The 23,455-nt window shown below is 57.7% G+C and overlaps 7 protein-coding genes across 7 annotated transcripts; all 7 read right to left on the bottom strand.

Annotated features, from left to right (window-relative positions):
- Window positions 1–86: 86 nt before the first annotated feature.
- LINJ_35_4130 (conserved hypothetical protein) lies at window positions 87–1,103 on the bottom strand (the record flags this gene model as incomplete). The annotated part of the gene is made up of 1 exon (XM_001469178.1): window positions 87–1,103. The coding sequence occupies one exon, from the start codon at window positions 1,101–1,103 to the stop codon at window positions 87–89; it is 1,017 nt and encodes a 338-aa protein (XP_001469215.1).
- Window positions 1,104–2,357: 1,254 nt separating this feature from the next.
- On the bottom strand, window positions 2,358–3,197 carry LINJ_35_4120 (conserved hypothetical protein; the record flags this gene model as incomplete). Its single annotated transcript, XM_001469177.1, has 1 exon — window positions 2,358–3,197. The coding sequence occupies one exon, from the start codon at window positions 3,195–3,197 to the stop codon at window positions 2,358–2,360; it is 840 nt and encodes a 279-aa protein (XP_001469214.1).
- Window positions 3,198–4,181: 984 nt separating this feature from the next.
- Window positions 4,182–8,033, bottom strand: LINJ_35_4110 (putative protein kinase; the record flags this gene model as incomplete). The annotated part of the gene is made up of 1 exon (XM_001469176.1): window positions 4,182–8,033. The coding sequence occupies one exon, from the start codon at window positions 8,031–8,033 to the stop codon at window positions 4,182–4,184; it is 3,852 nt and encodes a 1,283-aa protein (XP_001469213.1).
- A 1,532-nt stretch (window positions 8,034–9,565) lies between these two features.
- Window positions 9,566–9,913, bottom strand: LINJ_35_4100 (conserved hypothetical protein; the record flags this gene model as incomplete). The annotated part of the gene is made up of 1 exon (XM_001469175.1): window positions 9,566–9,913. The coding sequence occupies one exon, from the start codon at window positions 9,911–9,913 to the stop codon at window positions 9,566–9,568; it is 348 nt and encodes a 115-aa protein (XP_001469212.1).
- A 1,094-nt stretch (window positions 9,914–11,007) lies between these two features.
- LINJ_35_4090 (conserved hypothetical protein) lies at window positions 11,008–12,168 on the bottom strand (the record flags this gene model as incomplete). The annotated part of the gene is made up of 1 exon (XM_001469174.1): window positions 11,008–12,168. One exon carries the CDS (start codon window positions 12,166–12,168, stop codon window positions 11,008–11,010), a length of 1,161 nt encoding a protein of 386 aa, XP_001469211.1.
- A 1,206-nt stretch (window positions 12,169–13,374) lies between these two features.
- LINJ_35_4080 (putative ATP-dependent RNA helicase) lies at window positions 13,375–15,447 on the bottom strand (the record flags this gene model as incomplete). The annotated part of the gene is made up of 1 exon (XM_001469173.1): window positions 13,375–15,447. One exon carries the CDS (start codon window positions 15,445–15,447, stop codon window positions 13,375–13,377), a length of 2,073 nt encoding a protein of 690 aa, XP_001469210.1.
- Window positions 15,448–17,742: 2,295 nt separating this feature from the next.
- Window positions 17,743–18,927, bottom strand: LINJ_35_4070 (Bem46-like serine peptidase; the record flags this gene model as incomplete). The annotated part of the gene is made up of 1 exon (XM_001469172.1): window positions 17,743–18,927. One exon carries the CDS (start codon window positions 18,925–18,927, stop codon window positions 17,743–17,745), a length of 1,185 nt encoding a protein of 394 aa, XP_001469209.1.
- Window positions 18,928–23,455: the final 4,528 nt, after the last annotated feature.

Genomic DNA, 23,455 nt, shown 5'->3' with positions numbered 1-23,455 from the left:
TTGGCGCAGTGCAACGGCGAAGTGGTGATGAGAGCAGAAGATTATTTATTTAGTTTTTTTTTGCTTGTCAAAAAGAAAAACCACCACTAGGCGTCGTCCTCATCGTCGCACGACTCTCGCTCCGGCTCTTCCAGGTCGCCGTCTCCGTCCTCCTCTATGCCCTGGTCGTCTTCTGCCTCGAGCAGCTCAAGCGGGTAGGGGTGATCTAGGTCTTTCACCTGCGCCGCCGCCTCCGGGCCACCCATCTCCTGCACCAAAATGCTGATGGCGGCGTCCACCTCGCTCAGCGCAGTTGCGTCGCCGCCGGAGACCACTAGCATCACACGCGCCCGCCGCAGCAGGCGCGCCGCGTCAGCGTATCGTCCCCGCATACGGGCACTCTCGCCGAGCAGGAACCACACGTAGGGGTTGTTGTCCCCATACTGGAGCACTTCCAGTAGGAACTGAAAAGCCTCGGCTGGGTCAACCTGCATCAGAAGTCGGCCTAGCTCAATCTTAGACTCGTACGTGGGCTGATGCTCCTCGCCGAGGCGATGTGTTGCGTCTACAGCACGGCGCAGCGACTGTAGCGCCTCTTCGGGGCGGCATTGACTCAGGCGGAGGGACGCCTGCAGCTGGTGCGGCTCCACAATATCGTTATTCAGCTCCAGTGCGCGGTTCACAGCCTGCTCGCACTGCTGCTCGGCATTTTCTGCGAAGCAGAGGTCAGTCAGGTAGAGCTCGGCCACGGCGCAGCACATGGTCGCCATGGTCTCCTGCAGTGTTTTCTTCATCTTCTTCTTTCGGCATCCGTGCAGCATGAGGCTTGCAATCCCGTACGCCTTTTCGTAGCACTTGAGTGCCTCCTCTGCCTCGCACAGTTGCGCTAAGTTCAGGTACTTCACGTACCCCTGGTTCGGGTTGATGTCGATCGCATGGCGAAGCATCTGCCGAGCGCGAGGGATGTCTTGAACGTTGTGGATCATGACTTCCGCATAGGCCTCCAATACCTCGTCATTGTTTGGAGACTGGGCGAGGGCCACCTCGTAGAACTCGCAGGCAGCCTTTACATTACCGGCGTCCACAGCACTCTGAGCGAGAGCAAGCAAGGCATGAGTGTCCATCACCTCCCAGGGCCGCTAAAGGTTCCTCTACAACGGTTCGTGCGCCGATATGGTTGTGTGTGTGTGTGTGTGTGTGTACGTATGCGTGTGCTCGCTGCGCCCCCCCCCACACACACACACTAGTGAAAACGAGGGAGGAAGCAATGAAGGTATGGGTCTCAAAAAAAAAAACGGGATAACGAATCCCGCGACACTCGCACGCGCTTGGGACGAGCAAGGCGTTGGATCGAGGAGTGGGCGAAGAAAAAAAAAGTAGAGGAAGTGCGAGGGTGAGGGATCGACAAGGTATGCGAGGGAGGAAGAGGGCATGTGTATGGGGATAGGATGGGAAAGGGACGATGGAGAAGGAGAAAGAAAAAAGAGAAAGTGGCGCGGAGAAGTGCATGCCGTCAACAAACGCTCCCTTCTCCGACTTTATAACGGTTACCGGACGAGCAGAAAGTGCTCGTTGGTGGAAAGGCCTCTGTTGCTGCTGCTGCTGCTGCTTCGCGCAACACAGGCACAGAGCTCATTGCGGTAGAGAGAGAGAGAGCAGAAAGAGTGCCGTATGTGTTACACACGTACATAGAAGAGGGAGAGGCAGCCGTCCAGCTTCGACAGTCGCTCGCCGTGGACGCGAGCTCCATCATCATCGCTCCTCCCTCGGCACGTTTCTGAAACACTTCTGCACGTGTGTTTCCTTTTCGTGACGCGCGGCCTTGCTTTTTGTTTGTTTCGCTGTTGGCTGCGCTGGCTGCAACAACACAGCATCCATGCGCAACGTGCGGAGCATATGTACAACGTACAAAGGTTGGAAGGGGTCAGAGACAGCGCCCATCTGTCTGACTGGCGGAAGCAACAAGACGGGAAGAAGGAAAGAGGAAAAAGGAAAAAGGAGGAGAAGAGAACAGACAAAGGCGTGCTCGGCATCAACTAGTAAAGAGAGAACTGGGCTCTAGATGTAGCTGTGCGTATGTGTGTTTTTGTGTGTCTGTGCACAGGACTAGGTTAGTAGCATTTTCGTTTCAGGTCGGCATCGATCCGTCTCTCCTGGACCCCACTTCCCTTGCTGATGTGGCACGCTGCTGTCGATATTTTTACATGGGAGCAGTTAGCGTTTCCTCAACACCTTTTTCGTGCACATGGTTGTGTGTGAGCGTGTGGTGTGCGGGAGAGAGTGCACGGGACGGAAAAAAAAAGGTGTCGAGTGCCCGTGGAAGGAGCGAGAGGTAGCACATGGCGAATGCGATGCACCGAGAGTCCTCTTGCGCTGCCCTAGCTCTGCCCCTCCTCCTCGAAGAGATTGAAAGCCTCGGCAAGCAGAAGGCGCTCGAAAATGTGCGGCAGCTCCTTCTCGTACTCCACCTCACGCGGCCCCGTGTCCCCTTCGCCGCCGCACGTGTCACATTCGAGGCGCAGCACGCAAATGTCGCGGTGCGTCAGGTGGTACGGTGCGTTCTCCAAGGCGCCCTGGTAGTCTTGGAGAAGCAGGCGGCCCGTCCCCGCCTCATCGAGGAGGCGAAAGATGCGCAGAAAGCCTTGCTCGATGTCGTAGCGGTTCATGCCGTGCACAGTTGCGCAGGTGTCGCTGCTGTCCACGTCGAAGGAGAAGTCGTGGTGCTGCTGAAAATACTGAATAGTGCGCACCGCTGCGTGGGAGAAGGGGCTGTACTCGATGGCATCACCTGTCATGCGGCTACCGTCGTCCTCGATGATCGTCGTGAATGGCGCTGTAATAAGGTAGAGCGCCTGAGACTCCGTCAGCTCAAATGCCTCCGTCAGCGCTCGCCGTACCTCTGAAACGGGTAGCCGCCCACTTTCTGATACGTCCATCGTCGAGAACACTTTCACCATCTTGTTCGCCAGTATCGCTCGCTCAGGGTCCTCGACGAGGGGGGTGTAATGGTCCGGCGGCGGCTGCTTTGCCTGCAGCGGGTCCGTCTCGAGGGCCAGCTTCTTGAAATACGCCGCGCTCCATTCCAGAATATCCGACGGCTGATTGCGCAGCACTTCCCGCGCGTACTCCTTCAGCACATCGCTGAAGTTGGGCGGGAGATGCTGGCGTGGCTGGTACTGCGTCGCCAACGTACGCTCGCGAAACGTCTCCGCGGACATGCGCACACACACACAAAAAAAAATCAGTCAGAGTGTTTGGTCTGTGCTTGTGTGCTTATAGGGCGACTCTCCCCCTTAGACGGGGAAGACAAAGCAGAAATGGCCCTTCTCTGTTCTCTGAGCGACAACGACGACGAGACGCGCAAGCGGGAACGCATGCGCGAGAGGCGATCGAAGTCGAAACGATAAAGAGTTTAAGTTCCGAAGAAAAAAAAAGGAGGAGACAATGTAGAACAAGAGGAGAAAAGAGAATCGGATTCCACGTGGTCGGCGTTGAAGTGGTGCACGCGCACGCCCCGCATCCTCCTCTCCTTTTGTGCCCGCAACAGCCAATCATCGGTGCCGGCGGTGGAGAAGGGTCAGATGAGTGAGCACACCACCCTTCATGCCCTTTTGCCAGAAATAGAGCTGCAGTCCCCGTCCGTTGGATGGGCGGGTGGCTGCCCGGCAGGCGTTTTGTTGTCTTGTTCGCCGCCCAATCCTTTGTCGTGTTATTCGCTTGTGTGTGTGTGTGTGTTTTCTCATGTGAGTGTGCAGTGTTAGAATGATGTTAGAGACGTCCGCCGAGTGAAGCAAGTCTCGCGAAGAGTCGCGGCACACGCCGACGGTGGGGCTACGAGCGATGAGCGCCGTCACACAGCTTCTCACGGTGCGCACACGCGCTGGTTCGAAAGGCACGGCGAGGCGGACGCAGACACGGAGGCTAGCGCGCACTTGCACACGGAGAAGAAAAACGGAGTGAGAGCGAAACGAAACGGTAAGAGAAGCGAAGAAAAAAAAAACAAAAAGCAGCTGTGCGAGGGCGAAGCGGCACACGCAGCGGGAGGGAGGATAAAGTTACAAAGCATATCAGCTCGCGGCGCGGCACGTCGCGGCAACCTTTTTTGTTTCCGCATCCACGACCTCTGCACCCGTGATCGAAACGACGTAAAGGCAATCTGCGGAACTCACTCTCTCACACACACACACACTCACCACCCCAGACTACGCGTCGAAGGAGTCGTAGAGGAGATGATTGATTCCTGGTGCCAGTGCAAAAGTGCCGTCGTCGACCAACTCGCACACGCCGTTGTAGCGGATGAGGAACTTCCGGCTCTCGTCGAACCACCGCAGCTCGTACTCGTTGTTTACGAAGACCTGAACGGCGCCGTTGGAGAGAAGAAAGGCGCTGAGGGTGCGGTTCTCGTTGAAGCGGAACCACCGCACGTACAGGAAAGGCTCGCCGTTGCAGCTGTAGGCGCTGCGAGGTGCCTGGTACACGGAGACGGTGCCAGGGGTACGCTGCTGCTTCATCATGTTTGTGTCATACGCTACGATGTCCTGCAGCGCATGGAAAGCGATCCGGAGCTCCGGGTGACCCTTCGCCTTGAGCAGCGATGTGGCGCGGGTGGAGTCGACGCCCTCCACCGTATCCACCTGATTCACAACGAAGAACTGCCGCTCCAGCATGGAAAAGACTGCCGAGTGCATCGGAAAGTCACTTGTAAGAAAAATGGCGCCGGTGCGGCCCGGCTGCGCGTGATAGACGAACGCGTACGGCTCCTCCTCCCCTTCCGCCCACGTCCCGGAGGCAGCAACGCGCTCCGGCTCAGCTTGCGGAAACAAGTAAAAGTGTCGAATCCACTCCCCATTCAGCAACGCGTCGCGCTCCTCCGGCGTTGGCTGCTGCGCTACCTCATCTCGGCGATCCTTCTTGAAGCGCGCGAACGGCCGCCACGGGCCCTCCGGGACGCTCTCTACCGGTCGCTGTTTTACCTCCACGTCCTCTGGCCGTTGTGGTCGCGGGGCTACCCCGACGGCTGCAGTCCCGCCGCCGCGGTGCGAGCCGTTGCTACTACGCTCCTCCTGTTGCTGCATCGCAGCGATTGAAATTCGAGGTAGGTTAATCTGCTCCACCTCATGCGCATCGTCCACACTCACGTCGAGGGTGTCCTGTGCACCACGGCGCCGACGGCTGCTGTCTTTGGCTGCTCGGCTGCCCTTCTGCTTTACAGCAGAGCGGTTCTTGTCCTGCTTGGGGGGCCGGCCACGACGACGCGGCGGCTCAGGCGGTGCCGACGCCTCATCCCCGCTCTCCGCTTCTTCGTTGAGGCTGGCAGCGGCTTGGAATGAGCCGCGCACAGCATCAGCCCGCGCCGCTGCGTTCGTTTTTCTCGACCCGCTGTAGTACTGAGTTCCGCCAGTCAGCAAGAGGTGCTCCCGCAGCACACAGCTGTTTGAGTGCACCGCACGGCAGCAGGAGCACGTGCACTGCCGCTGATACGCTGTGTAGCAGTCTGGGCACAGGTCGCGGCCGCATGGGCAGTGAAAGAAGTGCAAGTCCTTCTCCCCTGGGCCAGTCGGGAGAAACTCATAGTCGCACATGTCACAAACGAAGCCGTATTGATACTTCTTGCTCATCACCTGCATCACCTCTTTGAAACGGTGTGGGTGGGCGGCGGACTTCTCCTGCTCCTCTGCGAGCCACGTGATGCTGTAGCGCTCCTGGTCCTCCTCAATGGTCAGCCGAAAGCTGGCGAGCAGCCACGCATGCTCGATCAGCAGCATCGCAGAAAGCGCGCGGCGGTGGTCCGCCTCGTCATGCCAGATAACATCCAGACCAAGCTCGAGCGCGACACGCTGCGCACGCTTCATCACCGGCGATGATCCCCTGTGGCCTGCACACCCCTGTGCGGAGGAGACGGCGGCGGCGCTAGCAGATGCCTGCCGCCTCAGCGATGCCTGCCGCGAAGACGATGGGGATGGGTTTACGGCTGAAAGCGGCAATGTAGTGCGGCTCGCCAGCAGAGAGGTGGACGCCTGTGTCGATGCCGCTGTCGTCGTGCTGCGCGGGGCATCAGCGGATAAGTCGCGGGTGCTGCCTTTGAGGATCAACGAGGAAGGCTGGCGCAGAGACGCGTCGCGCCTTTTCTTGCCGCTCGACGCAGCCCTCTTGTGCGAGGTGGGCATCGCGCTCGCTTCAGTTGGCGCCTCCGCATCCTCCAGCAGCTCCACACTCCCGCTGCGCTGAATGTCGGGGCGCATGTGCTCGCTGAGAGGCTGCTGTTTGCCGCTTGTGAGCAGAGGTGGCGTGGCACAGGACGGCTCCACCAATGCCTTGGGGTGGCCTACGCTGTCCCTCTGCCCGGCTGCTACTGAGCCGGCGGTCTCCAGAGCATCCTGCAGCCGCACAGGCGACATACCGCGGCTGTGGCGCTGCGACGTGCTGGTGCCACGGTTCACCGCCTCCGCCTCCGCCTCACCCTCATCGTCGCCGCTGTTGGCACACGTATGCGCCGCACTGGACTGCAACCTCGCGCCAGCCGGAGGAGCTATTCGCCTGCTGTACTCCGTCGACGCTGCTCGTGAGACGACGCGCGACGAGGGAGCCGACACGGCGCCCGTTGCCCGTCGGGCGGACTTGGATCGTCGCGTCTTGGCAGTCTCCTCCGCCATGACGACGGATATCTCGCGGATGGGCTTGCTGCGCTTGCGGGTGCTGGCGCGCACGTCGTATACCTGCACTGTGACCGCCCCATCAATGCCGCCCTCGCCGCAGCGCTGCACCACCTTGAGAGAGCTGCGCGCTGGAGATGTAGTGGCGCCAGATGTGTTTAGGCCACCGTTGCGCGCGCTGCCGCTGCTGCTGTGCTGCGCGTCGGTCTCGCCATTGTCCTCGTTGGAGGCCGAGGCGGGGCTGTGTAGGCGACTGTTCCGCAACGACGCTGCCACGCCGGCACTACGCTCCTCGACCGCACGCATCAGGTGCGCCTCATCGTGAGACAGCAGGAAGTCATCCTGCACGCCGAGAAATGCCGCCACAGCTGCAGGTGGATAGCGCCGCCGTAAGTTCCACAACTTGTTCTCCAGGATCGTGCTCACGCTCGGCCGCTCCTCGGGGTTGACGACGAGGATGGAGTTTACAAGTTGCTTCAGGTCCTGTGACACTGTAACGCCGACAGGCCACTGCCAGTCCCCGGCCGCCACGCGGCGCAGCAGGCGCTCATTCATGCGGTGCTGCTGACTCAAGTCGTTGCCCTTCTCGCCCTCCGCGCCATGCGTGATGTCTCCACGTCCGGTCACGCCCGCTGCACCCGCGCCACCGGGGGTGCTGCCCGCTGCCGGCGCCGGCGTCTCCGGCGCCGGATACGGGTTCCGCTGCGTGAAAATAGAAAAGAGGACAATCCCCAGCGACCATACATCAGCAGCCACGCCGACGCTCACGCGCCTGTCCTTGTGAAGGGCGTTGTGCGCCATCTCCGGAGACATGAAAGACACAGTGCCCGCCACCACGTCGCCTGCCGGTGGCTTGAGCGAGTTACAAGCCAGGCCAAAGTCAATCAGCTTCAGGTTACCATCGAGGTCGAAGACAAAGTTCTGCAGCTTGATGTCGCGGTGGATGCAACCCTCTGCGTGCACGTACGAGACGGCTTGAACCGCCTGATGCGCCATGAAAAGCATCTCCGCTTCGCTGGTGATACGAGTGCTGAGGAGAAGGTCGTGTAGCGTGCTCGGAACACACAGCTCCATGCCGATCACGATCAAGTCCGCTGTCTTGTTGAGCGCCCCAAACTCGAAACGCGGAAGCAGGAGCCGCCCTTTCGTACACACGCGACTCAGCACATCTAGCTCCTGGCGAAGCCGCGTACTCTTGCCTGTTGAAATTTTAAGGGCCAGACGTGGATAGTCGCTGCTGACGGCGCGGTACACCGTGCCGAAGGAGCCCTGGCCAATGCGCTCGCACGGCCACACCTCCTTCACGATCTCCGACTCGCCGCTACGCACAGCAGGGAATCGCAGCACCACCTTGTGCAGGCGGTCCCCATCGTAGTCGATCGCATCGACTGTGCCGAGCATCACGTGATCGCACCAGCGTCTATGTGTGGTAGGTGATTGGGGCTGCTTTGATTGCAATAGACAGCAAACTCTGCCACTAAAGCCGCGCTTCCACCCTCCCTACCTCCTTTCTCTTCCGTGTGAACCGCCGCTTTTCGATGCGGCGCTGGCATGCGCTGCGTTAAGTGCAGGTGCAAGCAGTCTACGCCGGCACACGCGTCAGCAACAAGGCACAACGACGCGCTTCTCAACTTGAGCTACAAGGCAGGAGCAGATGAAGAGCAAAGACAAAAACAGAGGAGAGCAATATGAGCAGGGCAGTGAAGAAGACGCGCAAACACACTTGCAGGACAAGAAGCACAGATAGAGAAGACGCAGCACAATAACAGCCCGGAACGGAGCAAAACAGAAGGGAAAATAATAACAATAGGAAGGCCGACAAATCATCCGCAGGTGCAACCACTCAGTCGGCAAGGAAGAAACTAGTGCTATATATATATATATATGAGCTGATCTTCTCTATAATGTATGGTAGAGCACTGTGCAGGAGAAAAAACAAACAAACGGCCAAGGCAATGCGAAGGAGTAACCTCAGTAATGTTGGCTACAGTGCCAGTAAACTCTGCATGCGGTTGATTTGGATGTTTGTGTGTGAGTGTGTGTGAGGGCGGGGGGGGGGGGCTTTCCGAAACAAAAAAAAGCTCCGAAGGGGCAAGTCTGTGAGAAGGGGTTTCTGTGCCTCTGCTGGCGCACGGTGTGTCTGCGAGCACGCTTGTATGTTTGTCTGTCTGCTAACCTGTTACTTTGCACGCTCCCTCCCTCTCGCTCTCTCGCTCTCTCGCTCACTCTTTGAGTATGTGCACAGTGGCGCAGTGTGTGTGCGCGTGTGTTTCGGCCGTTTATTCTGGCCGTCCATCCGTCCCGCATTCAAACACGTCGAGTAGACAACAGAGGAAGAGCAACAACGAAAAGGAGAGAAGGCGAGGAGAATGATACGCTCCAAGCATGGGTGCCGATGCAGCCAGGCAAGGAGGAGACACAGGAGGGGGGAGACCCGCACAAACGCGAATGGAGCAATACACCAAGAGAGCGCACGGCCCATTCTTTTTTTTTCTTTCCCTGCTTCCAGAGCGATGAGGCTCTCAAGCAGAGCGTGTGAGAGAGACGCACATAGGCCGATGCAGACAGCCTGCGCCGCCCCACCGCTGAATGAGAGGGGCGCGCGCGCACAAGCTGCACGAGACAGTCTCATCCCCTCTTCCCCGAGAAGCATGCCCGGCCACGCCGTAGCGCCTCCTCCTCTCTGTGGCGCCTCTATATGTTGGAAACTGTAGTGCTGTGGGGCCCCATGTTCTGCCTCACCGATCTGCATATAAGTCTGTTTGTGTGTGTGTGTGTGTATTTTTGCGTGCTCTAGTCACTCCAGAGCCGGTATGCGGAGGGGTCAACCTCGCACGGCACTCTTCGCTACAAGCATCTCCGCCACCAGCGGCGTCAGGAGCAGGGGGAGTGTCCGAGTATGCAGCAGTCGCATCACTTTCCTCTCGCCCTTATCAAGGAGACGCAAAGGGAAAAGACGGCGCTGCTGCAACACGCACAAAATCGGTCCGGGTTGCCTCATCTGTCAAGCACTGAAGGTAGTACAAGGAGTCCCCTGACACGAGCTGGCGTCGAAATCCGCTGCTGGCCGCATACACAGCAAGCAGTGCACGCATGTACGCTTGCGCCTCAGCTTCCAGAAGCGTGGAGGTTTTCCAATCGCCCCCTCGCAAGGAGCTGATGACGAGATAGTGCACCTGCACGGCGTTGCTGAGGCAGTGGTTCAGGAATCGAAGGGCCATATCGGCCTCTGTGCGCTCCTTGAAGCCAGCTGCCGCAGCCGATGGAGTCGATGTCGTCATCGTTGGTTTCCTAGCCTTTGATTAGCTCCCAGAAGGAAGAGAAAAAAAAAAACATCATTGGGGGAGATGGGAAAATCGTAAAGGCGTATGCGCATTTGCGTGTGCGTGCAAAGAGAAGAGCTAGAGCGATGCCGCCTCCTTCGCAGGGTGGGGGCATTCATATCCGCAAGGGAAGCCGCTAAGGCGGAGGGCAAGGCACACATCTTTACAAGAGTAAAAAGTACGCAGCCTCCTCAATCTTGCCCGCCTCCTCGTGGGCGGGCACCCCATGTCGTTGCGCACGAGGCGCACGCCCGCGATACACCAACTGCTGAGCAGTGGTTCTACGTTCTGTCATCGCAAGAAGTTGAGTCCGTGAAACCCTCTCCCTGACTGTGATAGTGCCTTCCCCTACCCCTCTGCGTATGCGAGTTTCTTTTTTCGTTGCGCATTCTTCTTGTAGTTGAGCAAGAAGACGGGGACGAGTTGCGTATTCTGTTTGTTGCCTCGTTTGCCTCCCTGCGCTCGCCGGTGTTGTGGCGCCACAGCACCGGCGAGCGCAAAGCGCAGCACAGTGGGAAAAGGATGAGTGCCACCGCACGCACACACAGAGAAAATACAAAAATGAGCGTGCGCACAATGCGCAAGGAGAACAGAGAAGAGTGTGTCTGCTGCTGCTGCTGCCGCCCCGGCAGTAGGGCTTCTGGATTTCCGAGTGTTCTCGGAAATCCGGAAAAAGGTGAAGGAAGGAGACGGAGGCAAGTACGGGGGGGGAGGAGGGGGGCTCCACCCAGTACAAACAAAGCCCGAAAAGAGGCAACAAAAGAAAAGACTATGGTACATGATGTCAGGTCTAGCGGTGATGCAGAAAAGAAAACGCAAAAGGAAACCAAAACAGCCGTATATATATATATAGGGCATTCATACGCACATGCACACACATATATGAGATAACTCACGTGCCCGCCCAAGAACACACGCACATACTCACACACGATCCATATTGCCCACTTGTGAAGGACTCAACAACACAGCTTAAGCAAAAACAAGCCAAGCAGTGTCACAGAAAATGCGCAGGGAGGAAAAGGCAGAAGAAACGTAGAAACAACCATGTCTCACTCTGCATGAGGCACGCTGAAAAACACGCGCAGAGTTCGTTCGATAGAGCGCTGATAGTAGTACTCCATCGGCAACTCGGGCTCTTCAGTCTCCCCGTCGTTGCGCGGCGCAGTGTGACGGTGCCACTGCCTCCCACGTGAGCCGCTAGGTTCGACTACAGACGGGCACGTCTGCGCGGACGTCTCACCCCAACTGAACGGCAAGGAACTCGACAGCACAAACATAGCCGGCACGGTTGCTGCCATGTGCTGTCGTGCGTGCTTGGTGTCAGCACAGCTGAGGCGTCTCTGCGTGTGGCTCGAGGTGAGACGCTCGTTAGTATCGCGCTCGCACCCGTGTCTCTTTGCTCGGCACTCCTTGGGGCGGCTGCCGACCTCGCGTGGCCGGGTCGGCGCGGTGAAACAGCAACGAGCCTGCGACAGACCACCGCCACCACCCGCATCGCGCTCAAGGTCTCTTAGCGAACAGTCACCATCCTTCTCTTTTTCTGCTGGCGCCAGCTTCTGACACGGTTGCCTGCGCTGAGGCGCATCATCGGGTGGCAGGGTAGGCGAAGCGGCACCGATGTCCTCCGCTCCTCGCCCGAGAGTATGGGGTGCACCGTGCTGAGGCGGAGAGGAGCCAGGGGCATTGGCGCGAAGGCCCCCGGCGGCGATGGATTCCATTGTGGAAAATGTGTTGATGTTGCGCGGTTGAGGGCTCTGTTGCTGCTGTTGCAAGCGCTCACGCTCGCGGGCCTGTCGAGCCGCCTCCGCCACAGCCCGTGCGTGGGAGTCGCAGCGCTTTCGCTCCTCCTGCTGACGCTGCTGCTGTACGGCCAACAGCTCTTGGTAGTTCATGTCATACAGATAGCGCCGCGCAACGTCACCCAGGACTTCGTAGGCCTCTTGAATGTCCGTGAAGTCCCTCGAGAGGGGCTGGCACGAGGCCGCCGCTGCATTTGAGCGCGCAACGCTTGCGTTGGCTGATGCATTCTCATCTCTCTTTGCGGCGACACGGTGCCTGTCAGCATCTACTGTGGAGGTCAACTCTGTCGCCGCGCCACCGCCCATCTTGTCCGGATGGAACTGGAGCGCCAGACGCTTGAAGGCGCGGCGAATCTCCTCGCCGGAGGCGTGGGGCAGTACATCGAGAATAGCGTAGTAATCCTTCAGCATCACACATGCCCCCAGCTCATATAAGCCCACAACATAACAGTCACGAGGAGCGGCCTCTTGCACGTCACAGTCAATGGCAAAAGCGGAAGCGGGTGAGAACGCAGAGAAAGGAAGACGGTGAACGGCCAGCAATAGGAGAGGCAGATGCGCACGAGAAGGGCAGAGCTGACGCTACGCTGTCCATTCATGCGCAGAGATGCGCATCCCGGTCAGTGAAAGAGAGAGAGTGTCCGCCGGCAAAGCGTTTGCGCCGATGTGTGCTTCGGCGTGGAAGGAGTTTCAATCGGTGAATGTATGCTTTCGCCTTCCGTTTCTTTCGCACGTGCAGTGGTGCTGGGATGCTTTCCCTATCCCTGGCCTGCCGCGCGCTGCTGCACGGTGAGAGAAGTACCGAGAAGAGGCGAGACACGAACGGTAAAGAAGAAGGAAGAGAGAGTGGAAAGATGGTAACGCTCATCCGGCCCGCAGAGGTCGTCGGTGCAGAGGCAAAGAGCGGCAAAGACGGCCGGCATCCCCCATCACGAGTCCTACAGCCAACGAGGCAGGCCATCGCGCAGGCTGTCGTCGTCTGCGCAGCACGCCAGCACACAAGGTCAAGAAAAGAGTAACACCTAGCTGGGCCCCCCACTTCAAAAGCAGTCCAGAGTCGATGCGCCAACGCTATCGTAGTGCAACGAGTGAGTGATGTCAGCGCGGCTGCAGCGTACTTCCTTTGCTCAGCTCCCCCCTCCTTCTCCCTTCTGCTTGTGCTGCTGCGTTTGTTTGTACTTTCGTGCTCAAGCCCGCGCTTGCGGCGTCTGACCTACGCTTCGCTGCACATTAGAGTTGACCCCGTCGATGCGTTCCCTCCAACTTGATTAATCGAGTTAATGTACTCGCGTCTCTCTCTCTCGCTCAGGGCACGGACAACACTGTCCCGCGAGCGTTGCCGACTGCCGTTCTTTCATGAGGTCTGTCGGCTCCTTTTCTCGCGGTAAACCAAGGTAGCGTAGCGGATGATACTGCTGCAAATGCATCGACAGCAGTGCGTAGGTGCTGGGAGCAGAAACGCCACTCCAGCGGAGATGTGTGGGAAGAAAGAGAGAAAGGCACGCACAGAGAGGAAGCGTTCGAAGATTGCAGCGCTTGCACGATCCGTCTTTCCTTGTCTCTGATTTTTCGTCCTTTCCTATGCGGCGTGTTGTCCCTGATGTGTTGCGGCGATGATCAGCGCGCCTTGCGGGCAAGCTGCGCCTCCTTTCGCTCTCGCGCACTCATGAAAGAGTTCTCGATTGCTTTCACGCCCATCTTCTCGTCCACCACGTGCCGGTTTACCTTTCCGCGCCTCTCCATCTTCACGTAATAGCTATCTTTGAGCAGCTCGTCCAGCTCTGCCTGCTTCCAGGCGCGGCTGCGTTCGGACTTGGACATCTTCAGCAGCTTCAGCGCCTCCAGCTTCTCGTTGCGCTCCGTGCGGTGTCTCTTCGCGTCTCGGCCGTCATCGCCGCCGCCGTCCAGAGCTGCCGCGGCTGAATGCTCCTCGGAAGCACGTTGCCGCTTCTCCCGCAGCTCAGTAGCCATCTGCCTCACAAACGGAGCGAATTCGTCCTGCAAAGGAATGCGCAGCACACGCATCCGCTTGATCTCACCGCAGTTGGGGATCTTGAAAAGCGCGAAGCCGTGCGTGAGGTCGGTGAGGTCAATGAGCTGCAGTTGAAAGATGTAGCGGCACTCGTGCTCCTTGTAGGCCCGCAGGAACGACACGAAGGCCCGGGTGGCGAGGTTCAGCAGCTTCTCATTGCGGCACTCCTCTCGCCGCAGCGCAAGAATGGAGGGACTCGCGCACATGTCGCCCAGCACCTCCTTCCGTTTCGCAAGTCGCTGGCTCTTCCCTTCAACCATCGCTTGATGCGCCTCATGCAGCTGCTGGCGGCGCTCTCTTCGACTCAGCTGCTTCTCACGGTGCGCCTGGTGAATCGCCTTCCGCTTATCCGGCAGCTCGGAGCTGAGCAGCGTGCGTCGCGCGTTCATGTTACGCACCGCATCCTTGGCGGCGTCGACGCTGTCCCGCTCCCCGTCTAGCGCCTGGAGAGGTACGTTCTGCAGCCGCATGAAATTGATGTACTCCAGCTCCTGCGGCATGAGAAAGACGACACTCTTACCACTGCGCCCCATGCGCGCCGTGCGGCCGATGCGGTGGATGAACGTGTTGGGGTCCACCGGCGGGTCGTACTGCACCACCACGCCCACCTCCGGGATATCCAACCCGCGTGCCGCCACGTCGGTGCACACGAGCACGCATCTCGAGCGCTTCGTCACTTGCCGGTGCACCTTCTGACGCTTCTCCAATTTCATTTGGCCGTGGAGGGCGAAGACGTTGTCCGCCTCGTCTTTCCACAGTACCGCCGAGAGCGCCTCGTAGAGCCACTCCACGCTGGCACACGTCATGACATACACCAGCACCTTCTCATCCTTGTGCGACGCCAGGAACTCAACGAGGCGGTCCAGCTTCTGCGAAGCCCGCGTGAAGGCGAAGAAGTTAGAGAGCTGCTCGGGTATCTGCGGCTTTGCAGTGTCGCTGTCGGCGGAGTTGAGGGAGTTGATGCGGACAGTGACCGACACCGGGTTGCGCATCCCAGCCCGCGCCAGCTCCGTCAGCTCTTTTGTCTGCGTCGCACTGAACAGACCGGTGCGGCGCTGCTTCGGCAACCGCTTCAGCAGCGCATCCAGTTTTGCCCGGAAGCCGAACTCGAGCAGCTTATCAGCCTCGTCGAGAATGAGAAGCTCGAACTGACTCAAGTGAAAGAGGTTCGCGTGCTTGGAGGAGACGAGCAGTTCGTAGAGGCGGCCCGGTGTGCCGACTAGCACGTTGCCGCCCTGCTTGCTGAATTCCTCGACGTCGTGCTTGATGTCGCGTCCGCCGATGTAGCACTGGTACGAGTAGGCGGGAAGACCGTTCGCCGGGCTGCCGTTTTTGTACTCTTTCGTCACAAAGTGCAACATGCGCTTTACAATCTGAAACACCTGCTGCGCCAACTCCCTCGATGGCAGCACGAGAACGGCGAAGACAGCGTTCTTGTACTCCTTTGCTACCTCGCGGCACCGTGGGCGCAGCAGCATCTCCAGGCACGGAATAAGGTATGCGAGCGTCTTGCCGCTGCCGGTGATGGCCTCCACAACTACGTCGTAGTTGGTGAGGAAGAGTGGAATGGTGCGGGCCTGGACAGGAGCCATTGTCGTGAACTTCATGTTGTCGCGGAGGAACGCGAGGGTCGGCTCACTAAGCTTGACCCCCTTCATCGTTTCCCATGTGTTCGCCATGGCGAGGGCAGCGACTCAGCGAAGCACCACACAGGTGCCCCCACTACCACGACCAACGGCACTTGAGGCCTTCGAAGCTAAAGTGGGCGCGGTAGGAAGTGAGGGCACACACAAAGGTATAGAGGGACGCGGTCGGCAGTGCGGGCACGGGAGGCACGGTTGAGGCGGTGCCGGTGGTCGTGTGATTGTTCTCTTTCTTTCTCGAGCGGCGATTCCGTTGCTGTTTTCCTTTCGTGCTTTTCGTGCGTGTGTGTGTGTGTGTGTGTGTGTGTGTTTGCGTGTGTTACGGCGATGCACGCGCGAGCCGCAGCGAAGGATAGAGAAGGCACGGGAGAATAAGGTGGAGGGAATGTGGCGACAGACGGCGCACATAAGAAAGGAGCTTAGTCGCCCCACGCGCCACGCGTGACGGCCACATGGAAAGCAAGGGCCTCGGCGAATTCCGCGGCACACCGGCGCAGAAAGCAGTCGCCCTGGGACCTGAAAAAACAACGCTCTCGCATAGCACCAGATACATGGGAATGGATGCTACAGCGAACTGGTGCAGCCCACGAGTAAGCTACCAGCCCGCACACGTGCACCGGTCTAAAAGACTCGACTAGTTGCCCCCGCGGCTGCTTTGTGTTGCCGCGTGTTCGGCTGATCGTTGGGGCTTCGAAGTTGGTCACTTGTTCGAGACAAGATCGAAGGTGAACGCTGGAAGGATACCATTTGGCGGAGCAAAACGGCTACAGACGGCAAGTGAGAGGTCACCGAGATGACTCTCAGAAGGGGAAGGCAGAGCGAGGAATGGTAATAAAGGAAGCGACGGGCAAAGGCAAGAGGGAGGTAGGGAAGGAGGAGTGAGCAGCCCGCATGGAAGCCGCTCCGTCATGCAAGCGACCTCTCTCTCCCCACTCATCTTGCCTTCCCTGCCATCCGCATCTTCCTCGATTCCGGAGCATACGCGGAAAAGAGAACAAAATAAAAAAATTTTCCCGCTCAGCAAGCAAAGCACAAAAGCCCGGCGAGGCAAGTCTACCGTTCACACGATTGCGCACTCGCAAGAAACTCGGCAAGAGGGCGGCAGAACATAATACAAACACACTGAGCGACGAAAGAAAAGAACGAGGGAGAGCATCTTGGACCGTCGCAGTCAAGAAAAGTCGGGAAAACATACCGGTGCGTGTGCGAACAGGCATGAAAAAAGGGGGAGAAACAGGGCGTTTGCGAAGCGCCTGCAGTCACCGAAGGGCACCAGCAGATACACGAGGTGCACACACACAAGCAAAGGAGTGACGAGCCAAAATCAGGAATGGAAAAGCAGAAAAGACGCTGCCCGTACCCAGGCAAACAGGCAGTCAAGTCGTAAACACCAGCTCGAGCTGTGTCTGTCGGTAGCAGCAACGTGAACCACATGCAAATACAAATGCAGACATGCACAGTCAGACACAGGTGCAGGAAAGTCTTGCTTCTGTTTGATCTCGCTCTACTCGGCATGTTAGCTTCTCCTTCATTTTTTTCCTTTTCGTCTCCCTCTCTTGTGACCCGGTGTGGGTGGTGGATGTAGAGGGTAGGTCGCCTCTACACATCCTTGAAGAGCCCTCTAGCGCGGTGTTGTCCCTCTTCGTTTTGCGAGGTGTTTAGACTGTACAAGATGAAGCTCTCCTCGCGTCGGCTGCTGAAGGCATCACTGATGCGCATCAGCGCGTGACTTCGCAGCAACTACGTGCGGGTGCTTGCCTAAACACCAACCTCGACCTCTCTGTGTTCCAGCCCTCCACACTCTCCCTTCGCGTCAGAGAAACCCAGAGAGAAGACAAGGCGGGTGAGCAATCCAGTCGCAGATGATGGCACGCCGAGAAAAAAAAACTGAAAAAGCAGATACCGGCCCCAGACCTCTCGCGTGGCGCATGGCCGCGCCATGCAGCGTGTCGACAACCTTTGTGCCCTTACTCTTCCTCTATCACTTCCTCCTTGACTGCCTCCGCCTCCTTCCTCCCCTGACACGTACGCCTATGCGCCCAAAAGAGCCTCCGCAACGATCATCAAAAAGGGACGCGGAGATTGAAGGGAGAACGTGACGCGGCACGCGAGTAGAAGCGAGACAGCGGCAGACCATCCGAGATACAGGGGGCGGGGCGTGGGAAGAGCGGTTGAGGGGTCAGAGAATCTGCGTCCCCATCCTAGTTGCTTCCGCTTTTCCAGCACACGCGGTATCATCGCCTACGCACATGCTTTTGATGCTGTTGCTTTCCCTTTTGCCTTTGCTCTTCTCACGCCGTCTTGCCAATATCAAACGACAGCAGCAGCTCCGGCGTTGCGCACGTCCGTGACAAAGTCCTGCAGGGCGCTCATGTAACCGGGCATCAGCGGCAGGTTGTTGTGGCGCCCGTCCTCAAACTCGAGAAAGCGACGCAGCGGAACGGTGAGGTCGCTACCGTTGCCATCGCGCAGACACTTCGTCGCGGCCTTGTATAGTGTCCGCATCTGCTCCGGTGGCACTATCTCATCACGCATACCAGAGAGGAAGAGCATCGGCACCACAACCTTAGTAATCTTCTGCGCGCTGTTCCAACTTATCCGCAGAGCCAGGGGCTTGACGTAGTACTCGAAGATACCCACCGCAAGGCCTGGGCATTGACTCGCCAGCTTCGTCAGGATTGGCCGGCTCAGTGCAGAGGCCATGTCGCTAATGGAGCTGAAGGAGTTTTCTACAATCACAGCAGCTATGCGGCGGGCGTACCGCTCGTTGGCAGCCAAGTGAATCGAAACAGCGCCACCGAGGCTGGTGCCCATGACGATGATACGATCACGCGGCACACGAGGATCCTGCCACAGATAGTCGAAGCAGGCCTGCGCATCCAGCTCCAACGTCTCCTGTGTCTGCTCCGAGTCATCGCTAAGGCCAAAACCGCGATAGTCAACCATCATGACCGCGCACTTCAGGTGGGCCACAAAGGCCTGAGCAAGAGGCAGGCGATGGCCGACGTTACCGGCGTTTCCGTGAAAGTACAGCATCACAAAACTCGGCATCCCGCTCGACATGGTAACGCTTCTGCTGCTGCCAGGCACCACGCTGCCGGCGCTGGTACTGTCTGTAGCGCTACCTGATGCATCCACCTCTGCATGCGTGCCTCCCTCTGCGGTGGCCGCATTCGAGGATGCGCGCCCGATCGATTCGGGGACGCTTGCATTGCCGCTCTTTTCCGTGGACGGTGCAGGTGCTGGCCATAGCATGTAGCCCGACAATCGTACTTTATCAGCAGTGGTGACACACACACGCTCTGCATAGGGGATGCCGAGCGTCACCGGGTCTTCGCAGACCTCTCGGCTCTCTGGAGGAATCTGTGGGTAGTAGAGAAGCCGGTTCTGCTGACTTCGGTAGCGGTAGCTCATGATGTGCAGAAAGAGCGACACAAATACGGCGACCAGGACCAAGTAGAGTCCGGCCGAGAGAAGAAAGCCGCCAAAGCTCATCGTGCCGTTTTCGCTAGGAGAGATCAAGTTGTAAGTGCTGGCGTTGGAGTCCAAGCTCAGATGTCGCCTTGGAGAAGTGATTGTGAGTCTTTTTGGCACGTACGCATGCGCGCAGTCTGTGCCGTGAATGCTGCTGCTCGATGATGTCAAGGAATGCAGGCGAAGGCGTGCAGCCGAAGTCGCCGTTCCTTTGCTCCTTGCTCCCTCCCCCTCACCCCAACCACCTCCCTACCTTTCTGTTTAGCGAGCAAACTGGATGAAGCGCGGTAGGAGGAGCACCCCAAACCGGGCAAGGGTGCGAAAAAAAGCGCGCCGACGAGGCGACAAAAACCAAAGGACGCGCAGGCGAGGGGGGGCGCGTGTGCGCGGGAGCCCAACACAGCGCAAGCGGAGAACACCAAAACAATGCGACGCAAGGACAAGGAGACCAAATAAAGTCTGGGAGTGTTGCCCTCTCGCCACCTTGTTATTGAAAGCTCCTCACGCAACCTTCAGACACTCTTGTTTTGCCTTGAACCAAAAAAAAGGACAGCTGAGCGATGCGCAAAGCGGGAGAGAGAGAATAGATGGTCACCACAGAGAGTCCAAATAGACATACATACATACATACATATATATATATACATATGTATGTATGTATGTATATTGTGCTAGAACGGCGGCGAAGAGAGAAAAGGCAGCAGTATGTCAGCACGCACAGCCACCACTTGCTTGCGGGATATGAAGATGATAAAGGATGCTGAGCGCCGAAGGGGGAGAGAGGTGTAGGCGCAAACGGGAAGTAGCGCTGTTGAGGCGATGTGAAGCTTGCCAAAAGAAAGAGCGGAAAAGGGGGTGGGCAACAGATAGCGGAGAGGAGCGGATGCAGTAAAGGTTGAAACAGAGGTGCAGAGAGAGTGGTGATACTCACTCTCCCTCGAGCACCGTTTACCTCTCTTTGCTTTTTTCTTTGCTGCTGTTGCTCTTCCGTGACTGTCGAGCCGGCGTTGGTGAGGATGAAGGCGTACAGGGACAAGAAAAAAAAAAGACGGGACGAACGTAGTCAGCCGATTTGTTTTTTTTTCTAAGGGGGCACACTCGGTGGCTTGGGTGCACACCAACCGCGCGTGCGCAGGCGTCGACAATACAATGACGGCGACTGCTTTTCTTCTCGTCTGCTTTGGCGTAGTGCACCGCGAAGAGAGAGGCAAGGAAGCAAAGAGGCAACAAGAAGGAAGAGTGGTAGAGAAAAAGAACCAGGCATTGCCGGCGAGAGCGTAGAGAGAGAGACACAATCCCCAGAGGGGGGAGAGTCGGAGAGGGGTGAAGGGTCACAGGCCACCCGCGGATGGCGCCGCAGATGCCGCGGCGCGTTTCTTTTGAAGTGGCGAATGGAAAACAGAGAGCGCAGGTCAGGTGGCGCCAAATCCGCGTCTTTCGCTCTCCCCAGCTCCTCGGTACCGACGTCATAGGTCCTTCGTGGAAAGAAGCACAGCCGTGAAGTGGTCTTCCGATCCCTGTTGCCGCTCCTTCAGGTTCCGGCCTAGGGGGTGAGCTTCTCTCGCCTATCTCCTCTCCCAATACACATGAAGAAGGCAGCGGAAAGAGTCGACCCCAGACGATTGAAAGAGGGGCCGCCGCAGGCTTGACCTTTTCCAAAAAGAGGGCAGCAGCAGCGCCTCGTACCATTCATACGACAATGGCATTGGCTCCTCGTCACTCTTGTAGTGCGTCTCGCTTGCCTATATTGTTTCATCTCTTCGTTTTTGCCGTTTGTCTTTTGAGCTGCCGCTGCGTATTTTAATGTGCATGAATGTGAGCGAAAGAGTGCTTACATGCGTGTTCGAGTATCTGCAAGAAAACAGAGGTTGTTGGTATTCCACTACGCTTGTTGGAGTATAGGCGTGTGTGGCTGACCGTCGGGCTGTCTGTCTGCGCTGGAGTGCTACCGCCGCCATTGCACCCTACCACACAAAGTTCAATGAAAAGGGAGTGAAAGAAAAGCGCGAGAGCGCGAACAACGGACGACTCGGGCAAGGAAAGCCAGCCTCCCTCTTCCCTCGAAAAGCACATAAAGAAAAACGAAGAGCCACGAAGACACGTGCGAGTGTGCCTGCAGGTAGGTGTACATGTATGGGTAAAAGCGAGTGTCTCATGCACGTAGAAAAGGATAAAAAAAATCCAGCGAGCCAAACTTTAAACAGAAACGACAGGAGCAGCAGCATGGGACAGAGGAGACGGAGCCCATAAGCCGAAAGCACACGCGCGCACAACACGTAGACGGGAAGAGATAAAGAGATGAAACATAGGCTGATGACAGCATGTACGCAAATAGAGCAAAGACACGTACTCTCACGCACAGCCAAACAAGCACACCTTCTGACACACACACACGCGCACACCTTCTTGTATGCTTGCTAGCGCATTCCAAAAAGGTAAATACCTATGCTCTCCTCCGGTTTTCGTTACCCCCGCCTTCACTCCTTGCCTGCTTCGTTTCCCTTATGCCACGTCAAGTAAAGTACAACATACATGTATATAGGTAGAACACACGCACACAGGCACGCCACGCATGCGAAAAAGAAGAACGAGAAGAGATCGACAGTAGAGAGAAGCGAGACAGAGAGAGAGTCGGAGAGAGCGAGAGGGTGAGAGGATAATAAGAACAATATATGGGAAAAAAAAAGAGGACGAGCAAAGAAAACAGAGGCACACAAAGAATCGCCGCGGTTTGATGTGTCCAGTGGAAATAAACGCGAGGGAGAATTGGCTTAGAGAACGAGAAGAGGAGGGGGTGGGGCGAAGAAAAAGAAAAAAAAAACAGGAAGCGAAACGAGAGGGCTGACCAATAATAATGATAATAATAAAACGTCTAAAAGTTGCAGCGGACACGCAGCCACTCTGTTTTCTTCAGCCCCTCCCTACATGCTCTGCCTATTCTTTCAGTCTAAGCCTTAAAATGTCCTGCGTCGCACGCGGATCCCGTTCACTCTCTAACACACTGCATGGCGCTCGCTTCCAGCTAGCCAACATACGCCTTTTGAGGGACTCTAAGAGCGCACAACAGAACACGAAAAAGGGAAAAAGTTTGTCTTCGTGCGTTCGTTTATTTAGAGACAGCTGTCCCTGAGAGATGAGGACGGCGCTGCCCCGTATTCGTTACGACCAGACAAGTCGGAAGCGTAGACTCCGCTTACACAGCTTTTTTACCTTTCGTGGAACCCCCGCCGCCTCCCTACTCCCTCTACATTTGGTTTTCGCTATTTCGTCTGTCCCATTGCCTGTCTCCAGTACAAGCGTCGCCCCATTTGCAACGGCTGAAGTCGGAAGTGACCCCCTTGCAGATAGCACCATCGCCGGTCTCCATCGAAGAGCCACGAGAAGACATCAGCGCCGGAGAACGCCCACAGCCCCACATCAAGAAAAAAAAGAGCGTCATGGAGTAAATGGGGAGGAGGAGAACCAAAAGCACGAAGAGGCTCGGAAGGCATTTCTCCCACCAAGAACAACACGAAAAAAGGGATCCACCGCCTATTGACTAAAAAAATCGCACCAGAACGCCGAAGAACACACATACACGCACAAAAAAAAAAACAAAGACACTCATATGTACATATGTAGTGATGTGCATGTACAAGATGACGCAACTGTGACCGGAACTCAGGCCAAGAACAAAATTGAAACGCATATGGGTGGATCACAAAAATTCTTCAAAGTGCGTGACTCCACCGCGAGCGAGTCCTCCGATTGGCGCATACAACCGCAGCCCACCCGTCTCTGTAGGGGGGGTTACGGCTGCATCCTGGGCGTCTAGGACGAGCCGCCTGCCTTCGCATCGGGCCATACGCCGCACGGGCACTTCCTGTCCTTGCTCGTCCCTTCCTCGGGTGCGTGCTGCGCGGCGGGCGTCCCACGGACATGGGTGAGCTGCATGGCCTGATCCAACGCGGGCCGCGCCCATGCTCCTGCTCGAGGGCGGAGGCGGCGGCGTCTGTCGTGCGGGTAATAGGGGAGTGGTCAAGGTGACATGCCGGATGAGCTCGAGGAGGACGTTGGCCAGCCTCAGGTCAGGGCCCTCGGTGGCCCTGCGCACCCCCTGCCTGCGTGCCATGCTTCGCCCTCGGTCGCTTCACGCCGCGGCATCCCATAATATGGAGACCCTCCGCATGGGGAGTCGGGAGGGCCCGGATGGTGCAGCTCGGGCTGCTCTCGTGATGCTTCCGGCATCTGTGCCTCATCAGTGCAGCCCTGGACAGATGCCGAAGATGCCGCGTGCTATGCACACATGCGCTGTGGGGCTCACTGCTATGGGATTTCTTCGCGCCCCTTCCGTCCATCACTCTTGCTCTCTCACCTCTGCACTCTTTCTTTCGATGTGACGCCCTCATGGCCAGCACCGGCGGGGTTGGAGGCTCCGGCGGGGGCGGGGGGCGCCGCAACACCAGCGGAGCAGCGGGCAGCACGCCATCCGCGCTCCGCCTCGTCGCTGCCAGGCACCCGCCGCTGCAGCGATCCCCAGTGCATGGACGGGGTGCCCGCGCGGACCTGT

The sequence above is a fragment of the Leishmania infantum genome, chromosome 35, assembly GCF_000002875.2.
Source record: "Leishmania infantum JPCM5 genome chromosome 35".
NCBI classification, from domain to species: domain Eukaryota; phylum Euglenozoa; class Kinetoplastea; order Trypanosomatida; family Trypanosomatidae; genus Leishmania; species Leishmania infantum.
Note: the sequence above shows the minus strand (reverse complement) of the source record. Positions and strands in the feature narration are given on the sequence as shown.